Source organism: Nerophis ophidion, linkage group LG07 (genome assembly GCF_033978795.1).
Source record: "Nerophis ophidion isolate RoL-2023_Sa linkage group LG07, RoL_Noph_v1.0, whole genome shotgun sequence".
Classification (NCBI taxonomy): Eukaryota; Metazoa; Chordata; class Actinopteri; order Syngnathiformes; family Syngnathidae; genus Nerophis; species Nerophis ophidion.
In genome coordinates, this window is record NC_084617.1 from 1,743,769 (window position 1) to 1,767,861 (window position 24,093).

Sequence of the window (24,093 nt, forward strand, 5' to 3'; positions counted from 1 at the left end):
GTCAGTGAATATTAATTTCCCCACGTGGACCAATAAATGTAAATGTAAATATCAGTCTAATGTGTGATGTTTGTTGTCTAAATGTATGTTAAGTGAATATTAATTTCCCCACGGTGAGCCTTTCATGTAAATCTGCACCGCAATGATCTCCATGTATCGCAGGCTGTACTTGTGTCCGTTCTATCAATCAGCCTTTCCAGACGCCTGCTGCTCTCTGCAGTTGAGTAGACGCGTCATAGAGACACCACAATAGATGTTCACCAGAAGCTCCAACGGCGTGGTATCGATGTAGACGCGCCTCTATCGTCGTCATGCACGCCACGCAGGAGGCGGGAGCGCGCACGCAAGAGCAGTCCCTGCAGCAGCGTGGGTGTGCGCGTGCGTGTGCGGCGGAGGAGCCTTGAGGCGCGCACACGCAAGCAGCGAAGATGGACGGCGTGGGATCATTCGGAGCGGGCCGAAGCGGCTCCACTGTGGACCCCATCACCTTCGCCAAGCAGCCGCAGACCCTTTTAAGAATCCTGTCGTGGGTGAGTGAGGGTTTTGTATTATTATTTGTATTTGTTCTTTCTGTTTCCCACCGTCAGGGTGAGTCTTCTCTTCCGGGGTGTGTTCACGTTCACGCGGAGGATGAAAGCCAGGCCGCGCTTGTCTTTCCTCATTAGTTTTATTTTCCCAGGCCCTCAAACGCACCATCACCAGCACCATGTTGTTATCGCCGAGATCGTGGCCTTCTGCCCTCGTCACGCATGCGCGCGTCGGGGACTGAAAATAGGCAACATTCGGCTCGTCGCACCTGTGATTGGCTCGTGACCGCCGGTGCGCGCGCACGGCCAGTGACGTCACCTCAGGGTGCAGGTCCCCCCCAACAACTGGCACGACCAATAGCGGGAGGGGGGGGGATATTAAACAGGTGCAATTGTGGTGTTGTTGCACGTTGTCCACACAACATGTACAACAAAGTTCTTTAATCTTTTTTTTGAGCCATTTTTTATTGAAAAAATGCGGAGGCCATCAGCAGAAAACATAAAAAAATGAAACTCGGCAGACAGTAAAAAGTTGTCCATCTACATTTCTGCCAGCCGGTGCTCAATAAATATATTCTAATTAAAGGGGACCACAAAAAGGAGGCTCTGGACCTGTTGGAACCTTGGAGACATCATGCCTGGTGGGTGTGTTGTCGGAGGTGTAACAACACTAACAGGGAGGGATTCAAGTTGCACCACTGGCCCCAAGATGCCAAAGTGTCTGCCGCCAGACCCCCATTGAATGTGCCAGAGCAGTGGTCCCCAACCACCGGGCCCAATTGGTACCGGGCCGCAGAAGAATTTTTTATAAAAAAATAAATAAATAAAATAAATAAATATATATATATATATATTTTTTTTTTAAATCAAATCAACATAAAAAACACAATATACACTTACAAATAGTGCACCAACCACAAAAAAACGTCCCTTTTTCATGACTAAGAAGAAAAAAAAAGGACACCCCCCCGGGCCGCAGGACAAATTATTAAGCGTTGACCGGTCCGCGGATACAAAAAGTTTGGGGACCACTGTGCCAGAGTGTCTCCACATTTGACCGGCGATGCTAAGACAGACATGGCACAGAGATGTATGGATAACCTGCAGATGCATTTGCAACGATTAAGTCAACAAAATCATAAAGGCGAGTTTTGTTGATGTTGTTGACTTATGTGCTAATCAGACATATTTGGTTGCGGTGTGACTGCCAGTTAATCGATGCTAACATGCTACGCTAATCGACGCAAACATGCTATTTACTGGCGGTGCTAAAGCAGACATGGCACAGAGATGTATGGATAACCTGCAGATGCATTTGCAACAATTAAGTCAACGAAATCACAAAGGTGAGTTTTGTTGATGTTGACTGCCAGCTAATCGATGCTAACATGCTATGCTAATCGATGCTAACATGCTATTTACCGGCGGTGCTAAAGCAGACATGGCACAGAGATGTATGGATAACCTGCAGATGCATTTGCTACGATAAAGTCAACGAAATTACAAAGGTGAGTTTTGTTGACGTTGACTGCCAGCTAATCGATGCTAACATGCTATGCTAATTGATGCTAACATGCTATTTACCAGCGGTGCTAAAGCAGACATGGCACAGTTAGTATGAATAACCTGCAGATGCATTTGCAACTATATTACGTTTCCTTCCACCCACATTTAATGCCAAACAAACACTTACCAATCGACGGATTTAAGTTGCTCCAGTGTCAAAAGATGCGAAAGTCCTGATCGTTTGGTCCGCAGATTTTACCGGCGATGCTAACGCAGCTATTCGGCCATGCTATGGCTATGAATAGCGTCAATAGCTATTGGCTCAATAGCTTCAGTTTCTTCTTCAATATTTTCATACTCCAACCATCTGTTTCAATACATGCGTAACCTGTTGAATCGCTTAAATCGCTGAAATCCGAGTTTGAATCCGAGCTAATGTCGCTATATCTTGCTGTGGTATTCCCATTGTTTGTTTACATTGGCAGCACTGTGTGACGTCACAGGGAAATGGATAGTGGCATCGCAGAGAGCGAAAATAAGGCACTTTAAAGCTTTATTTAGGGATATTCCGAGACCGGTAAAATTTTGAAAAAAACTTCAAAAAATACAACAAGCCACTGGGAACTGATTTTTATTGTTTTTAACCCTTTTGAAATTGTGATAATGTTCCCCTTTAAAAACAAAGCCCAATGGAAGCTGCCGCATGTTTGACATCCCTGATCTAGATACATATAAATATAATTCACTTCATATTGGATGACCATCTAAGCTAGCGATGCACACCCCTCTTAATCCACTTCCCGTTGAACAAGACACACCTTGTAAAATGACTTGCAAGCATGTGTTCATCACAAAGAACTCTATCAACACTTAAAGGGGAACATTATCACAATTTCAAAAGGGTTAAAAACAATAACATTCAGTTCCCAGTTCCCTTTAAGTCAGGTGGATTACAAAAACAAATACTAATCCAATGTACAGAAAAAGAAGGAACTCATAAAAATGGATGAAAAATACATTTACATTCAATTATGCAGAAATACATAATATATAATACATAATAAAATAATATATATGCTTCTTGAAGTAAACTCAATAAAATTAAAGCTTTACCACATTTTGTGCTTTAGAAACTTTACTTTGACTTTAGCTCCTGACTTCTTCTGTTTGACTGAAATAGCCATGACTGCCACAAGTGGTGGGAAAGTGTACTGCAACTGAGTAATGCTCATACCAGGGGTCGGGAACCTTTTTGGCTGAGAGAGCCAAAAAGCCAAATATTTTAAAATATATTACCATAAGAGCCATATAATATTTTTTTTAAGACTGAACACAACTAAACACGTGCATTTTTAACTAAGACCAACATTTCTATAGTATAATAAGTCTCTTATTCTTTGTAATAACATTGTTATTCTGAAGCTAACTGTGGGGGGGGTGTGGCCTGCGGGCCTGCAGCGACAGGTGCGTAGATGGCCCACCTGGGCCTTGTTATCTAATCACCTGTCACTCTGTTTTAAGCAGCAGCCAGGAGGAGAGACAAGGTTGGGGCTGGAAATACAATTGCTGGAAAGCAACTTTTGGCTCTAGAGCCATAGGTTCCCTACCCCTGTCTTATATGGACCCTGGCAGAAGAACTGATATTGTTAGCGGCCCCGCCCCAATGGTTAAGAAACCAATTTAAAGTAAAAGTTTGTAGCTCCTTAAATAATCCACTTTTTCCAGCTCTCTCCTGTCAAAAGCAACACTTTTTCCGCCTAACCAAGCTAAATGTACATAATTTTAACCACTATTTGACTTTCAAAGTGCTGCTCGCTACATGTTTGGTGTTGCAGGTGCAGATCAAAAGCAACAAACCACTAGAAGCACTTGTGTCTCCAATCAGGTTCAATGTCACCCTGCCTCTGACATTGTGTGGAACATCACATGACCGTGTGTGTGTGTGTGTGTGTGTGTGTGTGTGTGTGTGTGTCACATGGCCTTGTTCTGCCATGCAGTGTTACTTACTCAGCTGATCATTGTCCATGTGTGAGTGCAAGAAGAAAGGCTCCTTTGAGGAGAAATGTCATAGCTATAAGGAAAAGATGATTTGGTCTCAGAGCTATGCTAACTTGTATCACTCAAGTTGGCATTCCGCACGCACACACACACACACACACACACACACACTTGTATTTGTTACCTTCTAGAGACCTGAGAAAAGCCTTTCTAGATATATAAAGAAGTGTATTTCCAACATTAATATACACACACAATGTAAAGATAAAAATGCTTGTTGTGAAATATTAGTTGGAATTTCACTAGAAAAAACAAGAATTTGGGCAGTAATATTAAGAAAAGTCGTAATTTTACGCATCGCAAGTCAAAATTTTCCAAGAAAAACGGAACATTTGTGCAATATTATGATAAAAGTTGGAATTGTACTCAACAGTCGCAGTTTTACAAGAAAAGCTTAAAATCTTGTCAATTTTATGAAAAGAGTCGTTTTACTCGACAAAAGTCAATTTTATAAGAAAACTGTCAAATGTCGGCAATATTCTAATAATTGTATGTTTCTGCGATGAGGTGGCGACTTGTCCAGGGTGTACCCTGCCCATCGCCCGAATGCAGCTGAAATAGGCTCCAGCACCCCCCGCCACCCTGAAAAGGACAAGCGGTAGGAAATGGATGGATGGCAAAGCTATGACAAAAGTTATTATTTTACAAAAAAAATGCCACTATTTTACAAGAAAAAAAACATTGGCAATATTGTGATAAAAGTCAGAATTTTATAAGACAAATGTCACCGTTTTGCATTAAAAAGTAATTTTACATGAATAAGTAATAGAGAAAATATTACATTATGACAGAAAGAAAATGAGAAATTGTTCCCAATTTTATAAGAAAAAAGTCGACATATTGTGAGAAAAAAACTGAATTTAGTTCATCTATTTATTTTTGATTGTAATTAGTTTTTAATCTTCATTATTTACTTCAACTTATTACAGTATGTCTTTACATTAAAAAAAACAAACATATATTAATGTTGGCCAAAGGGGGCGAATTTCAACTTCTTACACACACTTGTTATTTCATATGTTGACCCAAAGGGGAGCACTTTTAAAAGCGACACGCGGTCGAATGTGAAAAATGTCTCCTTTTTGGGACCACCTTCATGTTGAGCAGCAGGGGTGCAGAAGACACATTGTCTATTAGATGCAATGTTCTTCACACCTCCTCATATGGAAGATACTTTTCCTTCTTCATGTCTCAAGAAGGCTAGAAATTCAAAAACACACACACACACACGTTGTCATGATTTTCATGACAAAAAATGATTTAAGGAAAAAAATGATTTTCAAGGTAAAAGTTTATATTCAAGGAAAAAAAATATTTTTAACGTAAAATTTGATTTTAAAAGAAAAAATATATTCAAAGTAAAAGGTGATTTACGAGGAAAAAAAATATTTAAGGAAAAAAATGATTTTCAAGGAAAAAAAATATTTTCAAGGTAAAAGTTGATTTTCGTGACCCAAAAATTATTTGCAAGGAAAAAAATGATTTTCAAGGTAAAAGTTGATTTTCAAGGGAAAAAAATCAAGGTAAAAGTTGATTTTCATAACAAAAAATGATTTTCAAGGAAAAAAAAAATTTGCAAGGTAAAAAAAAATGTCAAGGAAAAAAATGATTTTCAAGGTAAAAGTTGATTTTCAAGGGAAAGAAATCAAGGTAAAAATTGATTTTCATAACAAAAAATGATTTTCAAGGGAAAAAAAAATTTTCAAGGTAAAAAATACATTTCAAGGAAAAAAATGATTTTCAAGGAAAAAAAATATTTTCAAGGTAAAAGTTGATTTTCGTGACCCAAAAATTATTTGCAAGGAAAAAAATGATTTTCAAGGTAAAAGTTGATTTTCAAGGGAAAAAAATCAAGGTAAAAGTTGATTTTCATAACAAAAAATGATTTTCAAGGGAAAAAAAAAATTTCAAGGTAAAAAAAAATTTCAAGGAAAAAAATGATTTTCAAGGTAAAAGTTGATTTTCAAGGGAAAAAAATCAAGGTAAAAATTGATTTTCATAACAAAAAATGATTTTCAAGGAAAAAAAAAATTTCAAGGTAAAAAAAAATTTCAAGGAAAAAAATGATTTTCAAGGTAAAAGTTGATTTTCAAGGGAAAAAAATCAAGGTAAAAATTGATTTTCATAACAAAAAATGATTTTCAAGGAAAAAAAAAATTTTCAAGGTAAAAAAAAAATTTCAAGGAAAAAAATGATTTTCAAGGTAAAAGTTGATTTCCATGACAAAAAAATGATTTTCAATATTTACTTTTCCTTCATGTCTCAAGAAGGCTAGAAACACAAGAACAGGGACACACACACGCACACACACACACACACACACACGCACACACACACACACACACACACACACACACTGCCTGAGGACTGTGTGCAAGTGAAGCATGAAAGTGGTCACAGAAAGTAAGAAACGAGCTTGTGAAGACATTCACTGGAGCTTCAGTGCTGGCTGACATTTTTCTGACTGATCAGAGCCTCCAGGATTTTGCAACTTTGCGATCTGCATTTTATTTAAAATCACATGCAAATTACAAGGATTATTTTTTACGATTCAAAACGGTTTTAAAGTTTTCAAGAATCTATTTAGAAGATGTTTTTCAGGTGTCAATATAGCTATAATGATTGTAATGTACATTTCAAAGCCATGCTTGTCTTCTACAGCAGTGGTCCCCAACCACCGGGCCGCAGAATACTTTTTTATAATTCTTTTTTTATTTTTTTTTATTAAATCAACATAAAAAAACACAAGATACACTTACAATTAGTGAACCAACCCAAAAAACCTCTCTTTTGTATGACAAAAATAAATAAATAAATACAAAATATCCTTCCCTAAGCTTCAATGCCTTTTCTCAGGGGCACTCACCTTTTGTTTATTTTTGGTTTAAGCATTAGACACCTTTTTACCTGCACTCTGCCTCCCGCTGTTTCCCACATCCACAAAGCAATGAGCTCCCTGCTGCCACCTACTGATATGGAAGAGTATTACAGGGTTACTCTGCCACGCTCTAGACAGCACCGACACTCAACAACAACACATCATTTGCAGACTATAATTACTGGTTGGAAAAAAATATTTTCAACCCATCCATCCATTTTTTACTGCTTGTCCCTGTAGGTTAAATGAGAGAATCTCCCTCGGCACACCAGACTGTGTCTCACAGCACAATGGTGCAAAAACATTGCTCTAAAGTCACTTTTATAACCCATTTTTGGAGTCTGTTGGCAAGATATTTGATCCTGGAGGCGGTGCCAGCGTGCCAAGTAAACAAAGTCCTCAAAAGCATCGTTGTTGGTCTTTTTGTTAACCTCGAAATATATATCTTGAAGTGGCTCATAACAGGACACTACAATACTGGGGAGTTACTACACAATTCATATCAATCCTGCCTTTGCACTGATAAGGAGATAACACAGATAAGAAACAAAGATACATTTCCAATATATATATATATATATATATATATATATATATATATATATATATATATATATATATATATATATATATATTATATTGTGGATAAACCGCTCAATTTTTGTTTCAGCAGACCACAGAACTTTCCTCCAGAAGATGTTATCTTTGTCCATGTGATGTCAGATGAAACAGAAATTGAGCTGTTTGGCCACAATACCCAGCAACATATTTGGAGGAGAAAAGGTGAGGCCTTTTAATCCCAGGAACACCATGTCTACCGTCAAGCATGGTGGTGGTAGTATTATGACCTGGGCCTGTTTTGCTGGCAATGGAACTGCTGCTTTAAATGTGACAATGAAAAAGGAGAATTAGCTACAAATTGTTCAGGACAAGATAAAGTCATCAGGGGGGAGGTTGGGTCTTGGGCGCAGTTGTGTGTTCCAACAGGACAATGACCCCAAACTTACGTAAAAAGTGGTAAAGGAATGGCTAAATCGGTCTAGATAGAATAGAAAGTCCATGCCAGAAAACCAACACATTTAGCTGAACTGCACTAATTTTTATCAAGAGTGGTCAAAAATTCAAGCAGAAACTTGTGAATATGTAATATGTACAATATACACACTGCAAGTATATATATCATGTAGTAACAGACACCTTCATAACAATATGTAATATGTACAATATACACACTGCAAGTATATATATATCATGTAATAACAGACACCTTCATAACATGTATTATGTACAATATACACACTAGTAACAGACACCTTCATAACAACATTATGTACAATATACACACTAGTAATAGACACCTTCATAACAAAATGTAATGTGTACAATATACACACTAGTAACAGACACCTTCATAACAACATGTATTATGTACAATATACACACTAGTAACAGACACCTTCATAACAACATGTATTATGTACAATATACACACTAGTAACAGACACCTTCATAACAACATTATGTACAATATACACACTAGTAACAGACACCTTCATAACAAAATGTAATGTGTACAATATACACACTAGTAACAGACACCTTCATAACAACATGTATTATGTACAATATACACACTAGTAACAGACACTTTCATAACAAAATGTAATGTGTACAATATACACACTGCAAGTATATGTATCATGTAGTAACAGACACCTTCATAACAATATGTAATATGTACAATATACACACTAGTAACAGACACCTTCATAACAATATGTAATATGTACAACATACACACTGCAAGTATATATATCATGTAGTAACAGACACCTTCATAACAACATGTAGTATGTACAACATACACACTAGTAACAGACACCTTCATAACAACATGTAGTATGTACAATATACACACTAGTAACAGACACCTTCATAACAATATGTATTATGTACAATATACACACTAGTAACAGACACCTTCATAACAACATGTAATATGTACAATATACACACTGGTAACAGACACCTTCATAACAATATGTATTATGTACAATATACACACTAGTAACAGACACCTTCATAACAACATGTAATATGTACAATATACACACTGGTAACAGACACCTTCATAACAACATGTAGTATGTTTATGTACAATATACACACTAGTAACAGACACCTTCATAACAACATGTAGTATGTACAATATACACACTAGTAACAGACACCTTCATAACAACATGTAATATGTACAATATACACACTAGTAACAGACACCTTCATAACAACATGTAATATGTAAAATATACACACTAGTAACAGACACCTTCATAACAACATGTAATATGTACAATATACACACTAGTAACAGACACCTTCATAACAACATGTAATATGTACAATATACACACTAGTAACAGACACCTTCATAACAACATGTACTATGTACAATATACACACTAGTAACAGACACCTTCATAACAACATGTAGTATGTACAATATACACACTAGTAACAGACACCTTCATAACAACATGTAATATGTACAATATACACACTAGTAACAGACACCTTCATAACAACATGTAATATGTACAATATACACACTAGTAACAGACACCTTCATAACAACATGTAGTATGTACAATATACACACTAGTAACAGACACCTTCATAACAACATGTAGTATGTACAATATACACACTAGTAACAGACACCTTCATAACAACATGTAATATGTACAATATACACACTAGTAACAGACACCTTCATAACAACATGTAATATGTACAATATACACACTAGTAACAGACACCTTCATAACAAAATGTAATGTGTACAATATACACTAGTAACAGACACCTTCATAACAACATGTAGTATGTACAATATACACACTAGTAACAGACACCTTCATAACAACATGTAATATGTACAATATACACACTAGTAACAGACACCTTCATAACAACATGTAATATGTACAATATACACACTAGTAACAGACACCTTCATAACAACATGTAATGTGTACAATATACACACTAGTAACAGACACCTTCATAACAACATGTAATATGTACAATATACACACTAGTAACAGACACCTTCATAACAACATGTAATATGTACAATATACACACTAGTAACAGACACCTTCATAACATGTAGTATGTACAATATACACACTAGTAACAGACACCTTCATAACATGTACTATGTACAATATACACACTAGTAACAGACACCTTCATAACAACATGTAGTATGTACAATATACACACTAGTAACAGACACCTTCATAACAACATGTAATATGTACAATATACACACTAGTAACAGACACCTTCATAACAACATGTAGTATGTACAATATACACACTAGTAACAGACACCTTCATAACAACATGTAGTATGTACAATATACACACTAGTAACAGACACCTTCATAACAACATGTAGTATGTACAATATACACACTAGTAACAGACACCTTCATAACAACATGTAGTATGTACAATATACACACTAGTAACAGACACCTTCATAACAACATGTAATATGTACAATATACACACTAGTAACAGACACCTTCATAACAACATGTAATGTGTACAATATACACACTAGTAACAGACACCTTCATAACAACATGTAGTATGTACAATATACACACTAGTAACAGACACCTTCATAACAACATGTAATATGTACAATATACACACTAGTAACAGACACCTTCATAACAAAATGTAATGTGTACAATATACACACTAGTAACAGACACCTTCATAACAACATGTAGTATGTACAATATACACACTAGTAACAGACATCTTCATAACAACATGTAATATGTACAATATACACACTAGTAACAGACACCTTCATAACAACATGTAGTATGTACAACATACACACTAGTAACAGACACCTTCATAACAACATGTAGTATGTACAACATACACACTAGTAACAGACACCTTCATAACAACATGTAGTATGTACAATATACACACTAGTAACAGACACCTTCATAACAACATGTAGTATGTACAATATACACACTAGTAACAGACACCTTCATAACAACATGTAATATGTACAATATACACACTAGTAACAGACACCTTCATAACAACATGTATTATGTACAATATACACACTAGTAACAGACACCTTCATAACAACATGTAATATGTACAATATACACACTAGTAACAGACACCTTCATAACAACATGTAATATGTACAATATACACACTAGTAACAGACACCTTCATAACAACATGTAGTATGTACAATATACACACTAGTAACAGACACCTTCATAACAACATGTAATATGTACAATATACACACTAGTAACAGACACCTTCATAACAACATGTAGTATGTACAATATACACACTAGTAACAGACACCTTCATAACAACATGTAATATGTACAATATACACACTAGTAACAGACACCTTCATAACAACATGTAGTATGTACAATATACACACTAGTAACAGACACCTTCATAACAACATGTAATATGTACAATATACACACTAGTAACAGACACCTTCATAACAACATGTAGTATGTACAATATACACACTAGTAACAGACACCTTCATAACAACATGTATTATGTTTATGTACAACATACACCTAATGATCTGTCTGGTCCGACACATGAAAAGTTTCTGACCTGGGCTTGAAACAAGATGGTCTTCTTCTTCCCAGATCTTCTCCCTGGTGGTGTTTGCCTCCATCGTGAACGAGGGTTACGTCAACGTCGGCAGCGAGCGTCTCTACTGCGTCTTCAACAAGAACGCGGACGCCTGCAACTACGGAGTCTTTGTGGGTCTGGTGGGCCTGCTGGCCGGATCCTTCTTCCTGCTCCTGGACTACAAGTTCTCTTCCATCAGCTCCGTCAAAGACCGCAAGAAGGCCGTCCTGCTGGAGATGGTCTTCTCAGGTGAGGACGCACACACCTGGGACTCTGTGACGCACCTGCAAGACCACATAGTCTCACACCTGCAAGACCACATAGTCCCACACCTGCAAGACCACATAGTCTCACACCTGCAAGACCACATAGTCTCACACCTGCAAGACCACATAGTCTCACACCTGCAAGACCACGTAGTCTCACACCCGCAAGACCACGTAGTCTCACACCTGCAAGACCACATAGTCTCACACCTGCAAGACCACATAGTCTCACACCTGCAAGACCACATAGTCTCACACCTGCAAGACCACATAGTCTCACACCTGCAAGACCACATAGTCTCACACCCGCAAGACCACGTAGTCTCACACCCGCAAGACCACGTAGTCTCACACCTGCAAGACCACATAGTCTCACACCTGCAAGACCACATAGTCTCACACCTGCAAGACCACATAGTCTCACACCTGCAAGACCACATAGTCTCACACCTGCAAGACCACATAGTCTCACACCTGCAAGACCACATAGTCCCACACCTGCAAGACCACATAGTCCCACACCTGCAAGACCACATAGTCTCACACCTGCAAGACCACATAGTCTCACACCTGCAAGACCACATAGTCTCACACCTGCAAGACCACATAGTCTCACACCTGCCAGACCACATAGTCTCACACCTGCCAGACCACATAGTCTCACACCTGCAAGACCACATAGTCTCACACCTGCAAGACCACATAGTCTCACACCTGCAAGACCACATAGTCTCACACCTGCAAGACCACATAGTCCCACACCTGCAAGACCACATAGTCTCACACCTGCAAGACCACATAGTCTCACACCTGCAAGACCACATAGTCTCACACCTGCAAGACCACATAGTCTCACACCTGCCAGACCACATAGTCTCACACCTGCCAGACCACATAGTCTCACACCTGCAAGACCACATAGTCTCACACCTGCAAGACCACATAGTCTCACACCTGCAAGACCACATAGTCCCACACCTGCAAGACCACATAGTCTCACACCTGCAAGACCACATAGTCTCACACCTGCAAGACCACATAGTCTCACACCTGCAAGACCACATAGTCCCACACCTGCAAGACCACATAGTCCCACACCTGCAAGACCACATAGTCCCACACCTGCAAGACCACATAGTCTCACACCTGCAAGACCACATAGTCTCACACCTGCAAGACCACATAGTCCCACACCTGCAAGACCACATAGTCCCACACCTGCAAGACCACATAGTCTCACACCTGCAAGACCACATAGTCCCACACCTGCAAGACCACATAGTCTCACACCTGCAAGACCACATAGTCTCACACCTGCAAGACCACATAGTCCCACACCTGCAAGACCACATAGTCTCACACCTGCAAGACCACATAGTCTCACACCTGCAAGACCACATAGTCTCACACCTGCAAGACCACATAGTCTCACACCTGCAAGACCACATAGTCTCACACCTGCAAGACCACATAGTCTCACACCTGCAAGACCACATAGTCTCACACCTGCAAGACCACATAGTCCCACACCTGCAAGACCACATAGTCTCACACCTGCACACCTCAAGTTGTCACCTTGTGTAAATGCTAAATAAAAAGAGAATACAACAAATCCTTTTCAACTTATATTCAATTGAATAGACTGCAAAGACAAGATATTTACTGTTCGAAACAATTGTCAAAAAAGGCATTTTTACCAGTGTGTTACATGGCCTTTCCTTTGAACAACACTCAGTGCAGGTTTGGGAACTGAGGAGACACATTTTTGAACTGGAATTCTTTCCCATTCTTGCTTGATGTACAGCTTAAGTTGTTCAACAGTCTCCTGCCTCATATTTTAGCCTGCACACATTTTCAATGTCTGGACTACAGGCAGGCCAGTCTAGTACCCGCAAATAAGCAGGGGCGTCCATGATAACGTTGCTTGGATGACAACATATGTTGCTCCAAAAGCTGTATGTACCTTTCAGCATTAATGGTGCCTTCACAGATGTGTAAGTTAGCCATGCCTTGGCCACTAATACACCCCCATACCATCACACATGCTGACTACAACACTTTCACCCTACAACAATCACTAATACACCCCCATACCATCACACATGCTGACTAGAACACTTTCACCCTACAACAATCACTAATACACCCCCATACCATCACACATGCTGCCTAGAACACTTTCACCCTACAACAATCACTAATACACCCCCATACCATCACACATGCTGCCTAGAACACTTTCACCCTACAACAATCACTAATACACCCCCATACCATCACACATGCTGCCTAGAACACTTTCACCCTACAACAATCACTAATACACCCCCATACCATCACACATGCTGCCTAGAACACTTTCACCCTACAACAATCACTAATACACCCCCATACCATCACACATGCTGCCTAGAACACTTTCACCCTACAACAATCACTAATACACCCCATACCATCACACATGCTGACTAGAACACTTTCACCCTACAACAATCACTAATACACCCCCATACCATCACACATGCTGCCTAGAACACTTTCACCCTACAACAATCACTAATACACCCCATACCATCACACATGCTGACTAGAACACTTTCACCCTACAACAATCACTAATACACCCCCATACCATCACACATGCTGCCTAGAACACTTTCACCCTACAACAATCACTAATACACCCCCATACCATCACACATGCTGACTACCACACTTTCACCCTACAACAATCACTAATACACCCCCATACCATCACACATGCTGCCTAGAACACTTTCACCCTACAACAATCACTAATACACCCCCATACCATCACACATGCTGACTACCACACTTTCACCCTACAACAATCACTAATACACCCCCATACCATCACACACGCTGCCTAGAACACTTTCACCCTACAACAATCACTAATACACCCCCATACCATCACACATGCTGCCTAGAACACTTTCACCCTACAACAATCACTAATACACCCCCATACCATCACACATGCTGCCTAGAACACTTTCACCCTACAACAATCACTAATACACCCCCATACCATCACACATGCTGCCTACAACACTTTCACCCTACAACAATCACTAATACACCCCCATACCATCACACATGCTGCCTAGAACACTTTCACCCTACAACAATCACTAATACACCCCCATACCATCACACATGCTGACTACAACACTTTCACCCTACAACAATCACTAATACACCCCCATACCATCACACATGCTGACTACAACACTTTCACCCTACAACAATCACTAATACACCCCCATACCATCACACATGCTGCCTAGAACACTTTCACCCTACAACAATCACTAATACACCCCCATACCATCACACATGCTGCCTAGAACACTTTCACCCTACAACAATCACTAATACACCCCCATACCATCACACATGCTGCCTAGAACACTTTCACCCTACAACAATCACTAATACACCCCCATACCATCACACATGCTGCCTAGAACACTTTCACCCTACAACAATCACTAATACACCCCCATACCATCACACATGCTGCCTAGAACACTTTCACCCTACAACAATCACTAATACACCCCCATACCATCACACATGCTGCCTAGAACACTTTCACCCTACAACAATCACTAATACACCCCCATACCATCACACATGCTGCCTAGAACACTTTCACCCTACAACAATCACTAATACACCCCCATACCATCACACATGCTGCCTAGAACACTTTCACCCTACAACAATCACTAATACACCCCCATACCATCACACATGCTGCCTAGAACACTTTCACCCTACAACAATCACTAATACACCCCATACCATCACACATGCTGACTAGAACACTTTCACCCTACAACAATCACTAATACACCCCCATACCATCACACATGCTGCCTAGAACACTTTCACCCTACAACAATCACTAATACACCCCATACCATCACACATGCTGACTAGAACACTTTCACCCTACAACAATCACTAATACACCCCCATACCATCACACATGCTGCCTAGAACACTTTCACCCTACAACAATCACTAATACACCCCCATACATCACACATGCTGACTACCACACTTTCACCCTACAACAATCACTAATACACCCCCATACCATCACACATGCTGCCTAGAACACTTTCACCCTACAACAATCACTAATACACCCCCATACCATCACACATGCTGCCTAGAACACTTTCACCCTACAACAATCACTAATACACCCCCATACCATCACACATGCTGACTACCACACTTTCACCCTACAACAATCACTAATACACCCCCATACCATCACACACGCTGCCTAGAACACTTTCACCCTACAACAATCACTAATACACCCCCATACCATCACACATGCTGCCTAGAACACTTTCACCCTACAACAATCACTAATACACCCCCATACCATCACACATGCTGCCTAGAACACTTTCACCCTACAACAATCACTAATACACCCCCATACCATCACACATGCTGCCTACAACACTTTCACCCTACAACAATCACTAATACACCCCCATACCATCACACATGCTGCCTAGAACACTTTCACCCTACAACAATCACTAATACACCCCCATACCATCACACATGCTGACTACAACACTTTCACCCTACAACAATCACTAATACACCCCCATACCATCACACATGCTGACTACAACACTTTCACCCTACAACAATCACTAATACACCCCCATACCATCACACATGCTGACTACCACACTTTCACCCTACAACAATCACTAATACACCCCCATACCATCACACATTCTGCCTAGAACACTTTCACCCTACAACAATCACTAATACACCCCCATACCATCACACATGCTGACTAGAACACTTTCACCCTACAACAATCACTAATACACCCCCATACCATCACACGTGCTGCCTAGAACACTTTCACCCTACAACAATCACTAATACACCCCCATACCATCACACATGCTGCCTAGAACACTTTCACCCTACAACAATCACTAATACACCCCCATACCATCACACATGCTGCCTAGAACACTTTCACCCTACAACAATCACTAATACACCCCCATACCATCACACATGCTGCCTAGAACACTTTCACCCTACAACAATCACTAATACACCCCCATACCATCACACATGCTGCCTAGAACACTTTCACCCTACAACAATCACTAATACACCCCCATACCATCACACATGCTGCCTAGAACACTTTCACCCTACAACAATCACTAATACACCCCCATACCATCACACATGCTGCCTAGAACACTTTCACCCTACAACAATCACTAATACACCCCCATACCATCACACATGCTGACTACCACACTTTCACCCTACAACAATCACTAATACACCCCCATACCATCACACATGCTACCTAGAACACTTTCACCCTACAACAATCACTAATACACCCCCATACCATCACACATGCTGACTAGGACACTTTCACCCTACAACAATCACTAATACACCCCCATACCATCACACATGCTGCCTAGAACACTTTCACCCTACAACAATCACTAATACACCCCCATACCATCACACATGCTGACTACCACACTTTCACCCTACAACAATCACTAATACACCCCCATACCATCACACATGCTGCCTAGAACACTTTCACCCTACAACAATCACCAATACACCCCCATACCATCACACATGCTGCCTAGAACACTTTCACCCTACAACAATCACTAATACACCCCCATACCATCACACATGCTGCCTAGAACACTTTCACCCTACAACAATCACTAATACACCCCCATACCATCACACATGCTGCCTAGAACACTTTCACCCTACAACAATCACTAATACACCCCCATACCATCACACATGCTGCCTAGAACACTTTCACCCTACAACAATCACTAATACACCCCCATACCATCACACATGCTGCCTAGAACACTTTCACCCTACAACAATCACTAATACACCCCCATACCATCACACATGCTGCCTAGAACACTTTCACCCTACAACAATCACTAATACACCCCCATACCATCACACATGCTGCCTAGAACACTTTCACCCTACAACAACCACTAATACACCCCCATACCATCACACATGCTACCTAGAACACTTTCACCCTACAACAATCACTAATACACCCCCATACCATCACACATGCTGCCTAGAACACTTTCACCCTACAACAATCACCAATACACCCCCATACCATCACACATGCTGCCTAGAACACTTTCACCCTACAACAATCACTAATACACCCCCATACCATCACACATGCTGCCTAGAACACTTTCACCCTACAACAATCACTAATACACCCCCATACCATCACACATGCTGCCTAGAACACTTTCACCCTACAACAATCACTAATACACCCCCATACCATCACACATGCTGACTAGAACACTTTCACCCTACAACAATCACTAATACACCCCCATACCATCACACATGCTGCCTAGAACACTTTCACCCTACAACAATCACTAATACACCCCCATACCATCACACATGCTGCCTAGAACACTTTCACCCTACAACAATCACTAATACACCCCCATACCATCACACATGCTGCCTAGAACACTTTCACCCTACAACAATCACTAATACACCCCCATACCATCACACATGCTGCCTAGAACACTTTCACCCTACAACAATCACTAATACACCCCCATACCATCACACATGCTGCCTAGAACACTTTCACCCTACAACAATCACTAATACACCCCCATACCATCACACATGCTGCCTAGAACACTTTCACCCTACAACAATCACTAATACACCCCCATACCATCACACATGCTGCCTACAACACTTTCACCCTACAACAATCACTAATACACCCCCATACCATCACACATGCTGCCTAGAACACTTTCACCCTACAACAATCACTAATACACCCCCATACCATCACACATGCTGCCTAGAACACTTTCACCCTACAATAATCACTAATACACCCCCATACCATCACACATGCTGCCTAGAACACTTTCACCCTACAACAATCACTAATACACCCCCATACCATCACACATGCTGCCTAGAACACTTTCACCCTACAACAATCACTAATACACCCCCATACCATCACACATGCTGCCTAGAACACTTTCACCCTACAATAATCACTACCCCCTTACCATCACACATGCTGACTACCACACTTTCACCCTACAACAATCACTAATACACCCCTCATACCAGGCCACTCATGCTGCCTAGAACACTTCACCCTACAACAATCACTAATACACCCCCATACCAGCACACATGCTGCCTAAACACTTTCACCCTACAACAATCACTAATACACCCCCATACATCACACATGCTGCCTACAACACTTTCACCCTACAACAATCACTAATACACCCCCATACCATCACACATGCTGCCTAGCAACACTTTCACCCTACAACAATCACTAATACACCCCCATACCATCACACATGCTGCCTAGAACACTTTCACCCTACAACAATCACTAATACACCCCCATACCATCACACATGCTGCCTAGAACACTTTCACCCTACAACAATCACTAATACACCCCCATACCATCACACATGCTGACTAGAACACTTTCACCCTACAACAATCACTAATACACCCCCATACCATCACACATGCTGCCTAGAACACTTTCACCCTACAACAATCACTAATACACCCCCATACCATCACACATGCTGCCTAGAACACTTTCACCCTACAACAATCACTAATAGCACCCCCATACCATCACACATGCTGACCTAGAACACTTTCACCCTACAACAATCACTAATACACCCCCATACCATCACACATGCTGCCTAGAACACTTTCACCCTACAACAATCACTAATGACACCCCCATACCATCACACATGCTGCCTAGAACACTTTCACCCTACCAACAATCACTAATACACCCCCATACCATCACACATGCTGCCTAGAACACTTTCACCCTACAACAATCACTAATACACCCCCATACCATCACACATGCTGCCTAGAACACTTTCACCCTACAACAATCACTAATACACCCCCATACATCACACATGCTGCCTAGAACACTTTCACCCTACAACAATCACTAATACACCCCCATACCATCACACATGCTGCCTAGAACACTTTCACCCTACAACAATCACTAATACACCCCCATACCATCACACATGCTGCCTAGAACACTTTCACCCTACAACAATCACTAATACACCCCCATACCATCACACATGCTGCCTAGAACACTTTCACCCTACAACAATCACTAATACACCCCCATACCATCACACATGCTGCCTAGAACACTTTCACCCTACAACAATCACTAATACACCCCCATACCATCAACATGCTGCCTAGAACACTTTCACCCTACAACAATCACTAATACACCCCCATACCATCACACATGCTGCCTAGAACACTTTCACCCTACAACAATCACTAATACACCCCCATACCATCACACATGCTGCCTAGAACACTTTCACCCTACAACAATCACTAATACACCCCCATACCATCACACATGCTGCCTAGAACACTTTCACCCTACAACAATCACTAATACACCCCCATACCATCACACATGCTGCCTAGAACACTTTCACCCTACAATAATCACTAATACACCCCCATACCATCACACATGCTGCCTAGAACACTTTCACCCTACAACAATCACTAATACACCCCCATACCATCACACATGCTGCCTAGAACACTTTCACCCTACAACAATCACTAATACACCCCCATACCATCACACATGCTGCCTAGAACACTTTCACCCTACAACAATCACTAAATACACCCCCATACCATCACACATGCTGCCTAGAACACTTTCACCCTACAATAATCACTAATACACCCCCATACCATCACACATGCTGACTACAACACTTTCACCCTACAACAATCACTAATACACCCCCCATACCATCACACATGCTGCCTAGAACACTTTCACCCTACAACAATCACTAATACACCCCCATACCATCACACATGCTGCCTAGAACACTTTCACCCTACAACAATCACTAATACACCCCCATACCATCACACATGCTGACTAGCCACACTTTCACCCTACAACAATCACTAATACACCCCCATACCATCACACATGCTGCTACAACACTTTCACCCTACAACAATCACTAATACACCCCCATACCATCACACATGCTGACTACAACACTTTCACCCTACAACAATCACTAATACACCCCCATACCATCACACATGCTGACTAGAACACTTTCACCCTACAACAATCACTAATACACCCCCATACCATCACACATGCTGCCTAGAACACTTTCACCCTACAACAATCACTAATACACACCCATACCATCACACATGCTGACTACCACACTTTCACCCTACAACAATCACTAATACACCCCCATACCATCACACATGCTGACTACCACACTTTCACCCTACAACAATCACTAATACACCCCCATACCATCACACATGCTGACTACCACACTTTCACCCCTACAACAATCACTAATACACCCCCATACCATCACACATGCTGCCTACAACACTTTCACCCTACAACAATCACTAATACACCCCCATACCATCACACATGCTGACTAGAACACTTTCACCCTACAACAATCACTAATACACCCCCATACCAATCACACATGCTGCCTAGAACACTTTCACCCTTACAACAATCACTAATACACCCCCATACCATCACACATGCTGACTACCACACTTTCACCTAGAACAATCACTAATACACCCCCATACCATCACACATGCTGACTACAACACTTTCACCCTACAACAATCACTAATACACCCCATACCATCACACATGCTGCCTACAACACTTTCACCCTACAACAATCACTAATACACCCCCATACCATCACAACATGCTGCCTAGAACACTTTCACCCTACAACAATCACTAATACACCCCCATACCATCACACATGCTGCCTAGAACACTTTCACCCCTACAATAATCACTAATACACCCCCATACCATCACACATGCTGCCCTAGAACACTTTCACCCTACAACAATCACTAATACACCCCCATACCATCACACATGCTGCCTAGAACACTTTCACCCTACAATAATCACTAATACACCCCCATACCATCACACATGCTGCCTAGAACACTTTCACCCTAGGACAGTCCCCATGGGTCTTTTCCTCTTTGGTCCACAGTTTCCAAAAACAATTTGAAATGTGGACTCATCAGACCACAGAACACTTTTCCATCTTAGATGAGCTCCGGCTCAGCCAAGCATTTCTGGGTGTTGTTGATAAATGCGCTGTGGCTTTGCATAGTGGAGTTTTAACTTGCACTTACAGATGTAGCAACTCACTGTAGTTACTGACAGTGGTTTTATGAAGTATTCCTGAGCCCATGTGGTGATATCCTTGACACACTGATGTGGCTTTTTGATGCAGTAGCACCTGAGGAATCAAAAGTGTGAAGTGAAGTAAATTATTTTTATATAGCGCTATTCTCTACTAAAAGTCACGGGCATTCAATGTTGGTTTTCAGCCTTACCGCTTCCGTGCAGTGATTTCTCCACATTCTCTGAACCTTTTGATGATATTACAGAACATAGATGGTGAAATCCCTCAATTCCTTGCAATAGCTGGTTAATAAATGTTGTTCTTAAACAATTTGCTCAGGCATTTGTTGACAAAATGGTGACCCTCACCCCGTCCTTGTTTGTGAATGAGTGAGCATTTCATGGAAGCTGCTTTTATAGCCAATCATGGCACCCACCTGTTCCCAATTAGCCTGTTCACCTGTGGCATGTTCCACATAAGTGTTTGATGAGCATTCCTCAACTGTCTCACTCTTTTTTGCCACTTGTACCAGCTTTTATGAAACATTTTACAGGCATCAAATTCCAAATGAGCTAATATTTGCAAACAAGAAAGTTAGTCAGTGTGAAGATGAAATATCTTGTCTTTGCAGTCTATTTAATTAAATATAAGTTGAAAAGGATTTGTTGTATTCTCTTTTTATTTAGCATTTACACGAGGTGACAACTTGACTGCTTTTGGAGTTTGTCCACCAATATTTCTTCTAAGTTCTTCAAGTCACACTTCAAGATGTATGAAGAGAATTAAAAAGTTCCAATGAAGTCACCTGATGAGAAAAGTTAAGTCCTGGTCTCTGGACTCTTGTCACAAAGCTGCTGGTTCTGTTCTTTGCCAGGTTTCTGGGCCTTCTTGTACTTTGTAAGCTTCTGCTTCCTGGCCACTCAGTGGTCTCAAACTACGGCCGATGAGCTGCCACTCAACCAGGGGGCGGACGCCGCTCGGGCCGCCATCGCCTTCTCCTTCTTCTCCGTTCTCACTTGGGTAAGAACATCAACTCTTGACAACTTCAATACAACATCTGACATTTCTAGTGTGGCTTCAATGGACATGGCCAGGTTCTGGAAGTATGCTAGAAGTAGTCAGTCCAATGGTAGAAGTAGTCAGTTCAGTGTAGAAGTAGTCAGTCCAGTGGTAGATGTAGTCAGTCCAGTGGTAGATGTAGTCAGTCCAGTGGTAGAAGTAGTCAGTTCAGTGGTAGAAGTAGTCAGTTCAGTGTAGAAGTAGTCAGTTCAGTGTAGAAGTAGTCAGTCCAGTGGTAGATGTAGTCAGTCCAGTGGTAGATGTAGTCAGTCCAGTGGTAGAAGTAGTCAGTCCAGTGGTAGATGTAGTCAGTCCAATGGTAGAAGTAGTCAGTTCAGTGTAGAAGTAGTCAGTCCAGTGGTAGAAGTAGTCAGTCCAGTGGTAGAAGTAGTCAGTCCAGTGGTAGAAGTAGTCAGTCCAATGGTAGAAGTAGTCAGTTCAGTGTAGAAGTAGTCAGTCCAGTGGTAGATGTAGTCAGTCCAGTGGTAGATGTAGTCAGTCCAGTGGTAGAAGTAGTCAGTTCAATGGTAGAAGTAGTCATTTCAATGGTAGAAGTAGTCAGTTCAGTGGTAGAAGTGGTCAGTTCAGTGGTAGAAGTGGTCAGTCCAGTGGTAGAAGTAGTCAGTCCAATGGTAGAAGTGGTCAGTCCAGTGGTAGAAGTGGTCAGTCCA

General features: G+C 40.9%; 1 protein-coding gene across 1 annotated transcript in view; it reads left to right on the plus strand.

Annotated features, from left to right (window-relative positions):
• Positions 1-356: 356 nt before the first annotated feature.
• The window catches only part of syngr3a (synaptogyrin 3a), a 35,426-nt gene continuing 11,689 nt past the window's right edge, over positions 357-24,093 (plus strand). Inside the window, exons 1-3 of the mRNA XM_061905144.1 lie at positions 357-530; positions 11,709-11,943; positions 23,238-23,383. Of these exons, the coding sequence (XP_061761128.1) occupies positions 429-530; positions 11,709-11,943; positions 23,238-23,383 (483 nt within the window). The 5' untranslated portion in view covers positions 357-428. The remainder of the gene's footprint in view (positions 531-11,708; positions 11,944-23,237; positions 23,384-24,093) is intronic.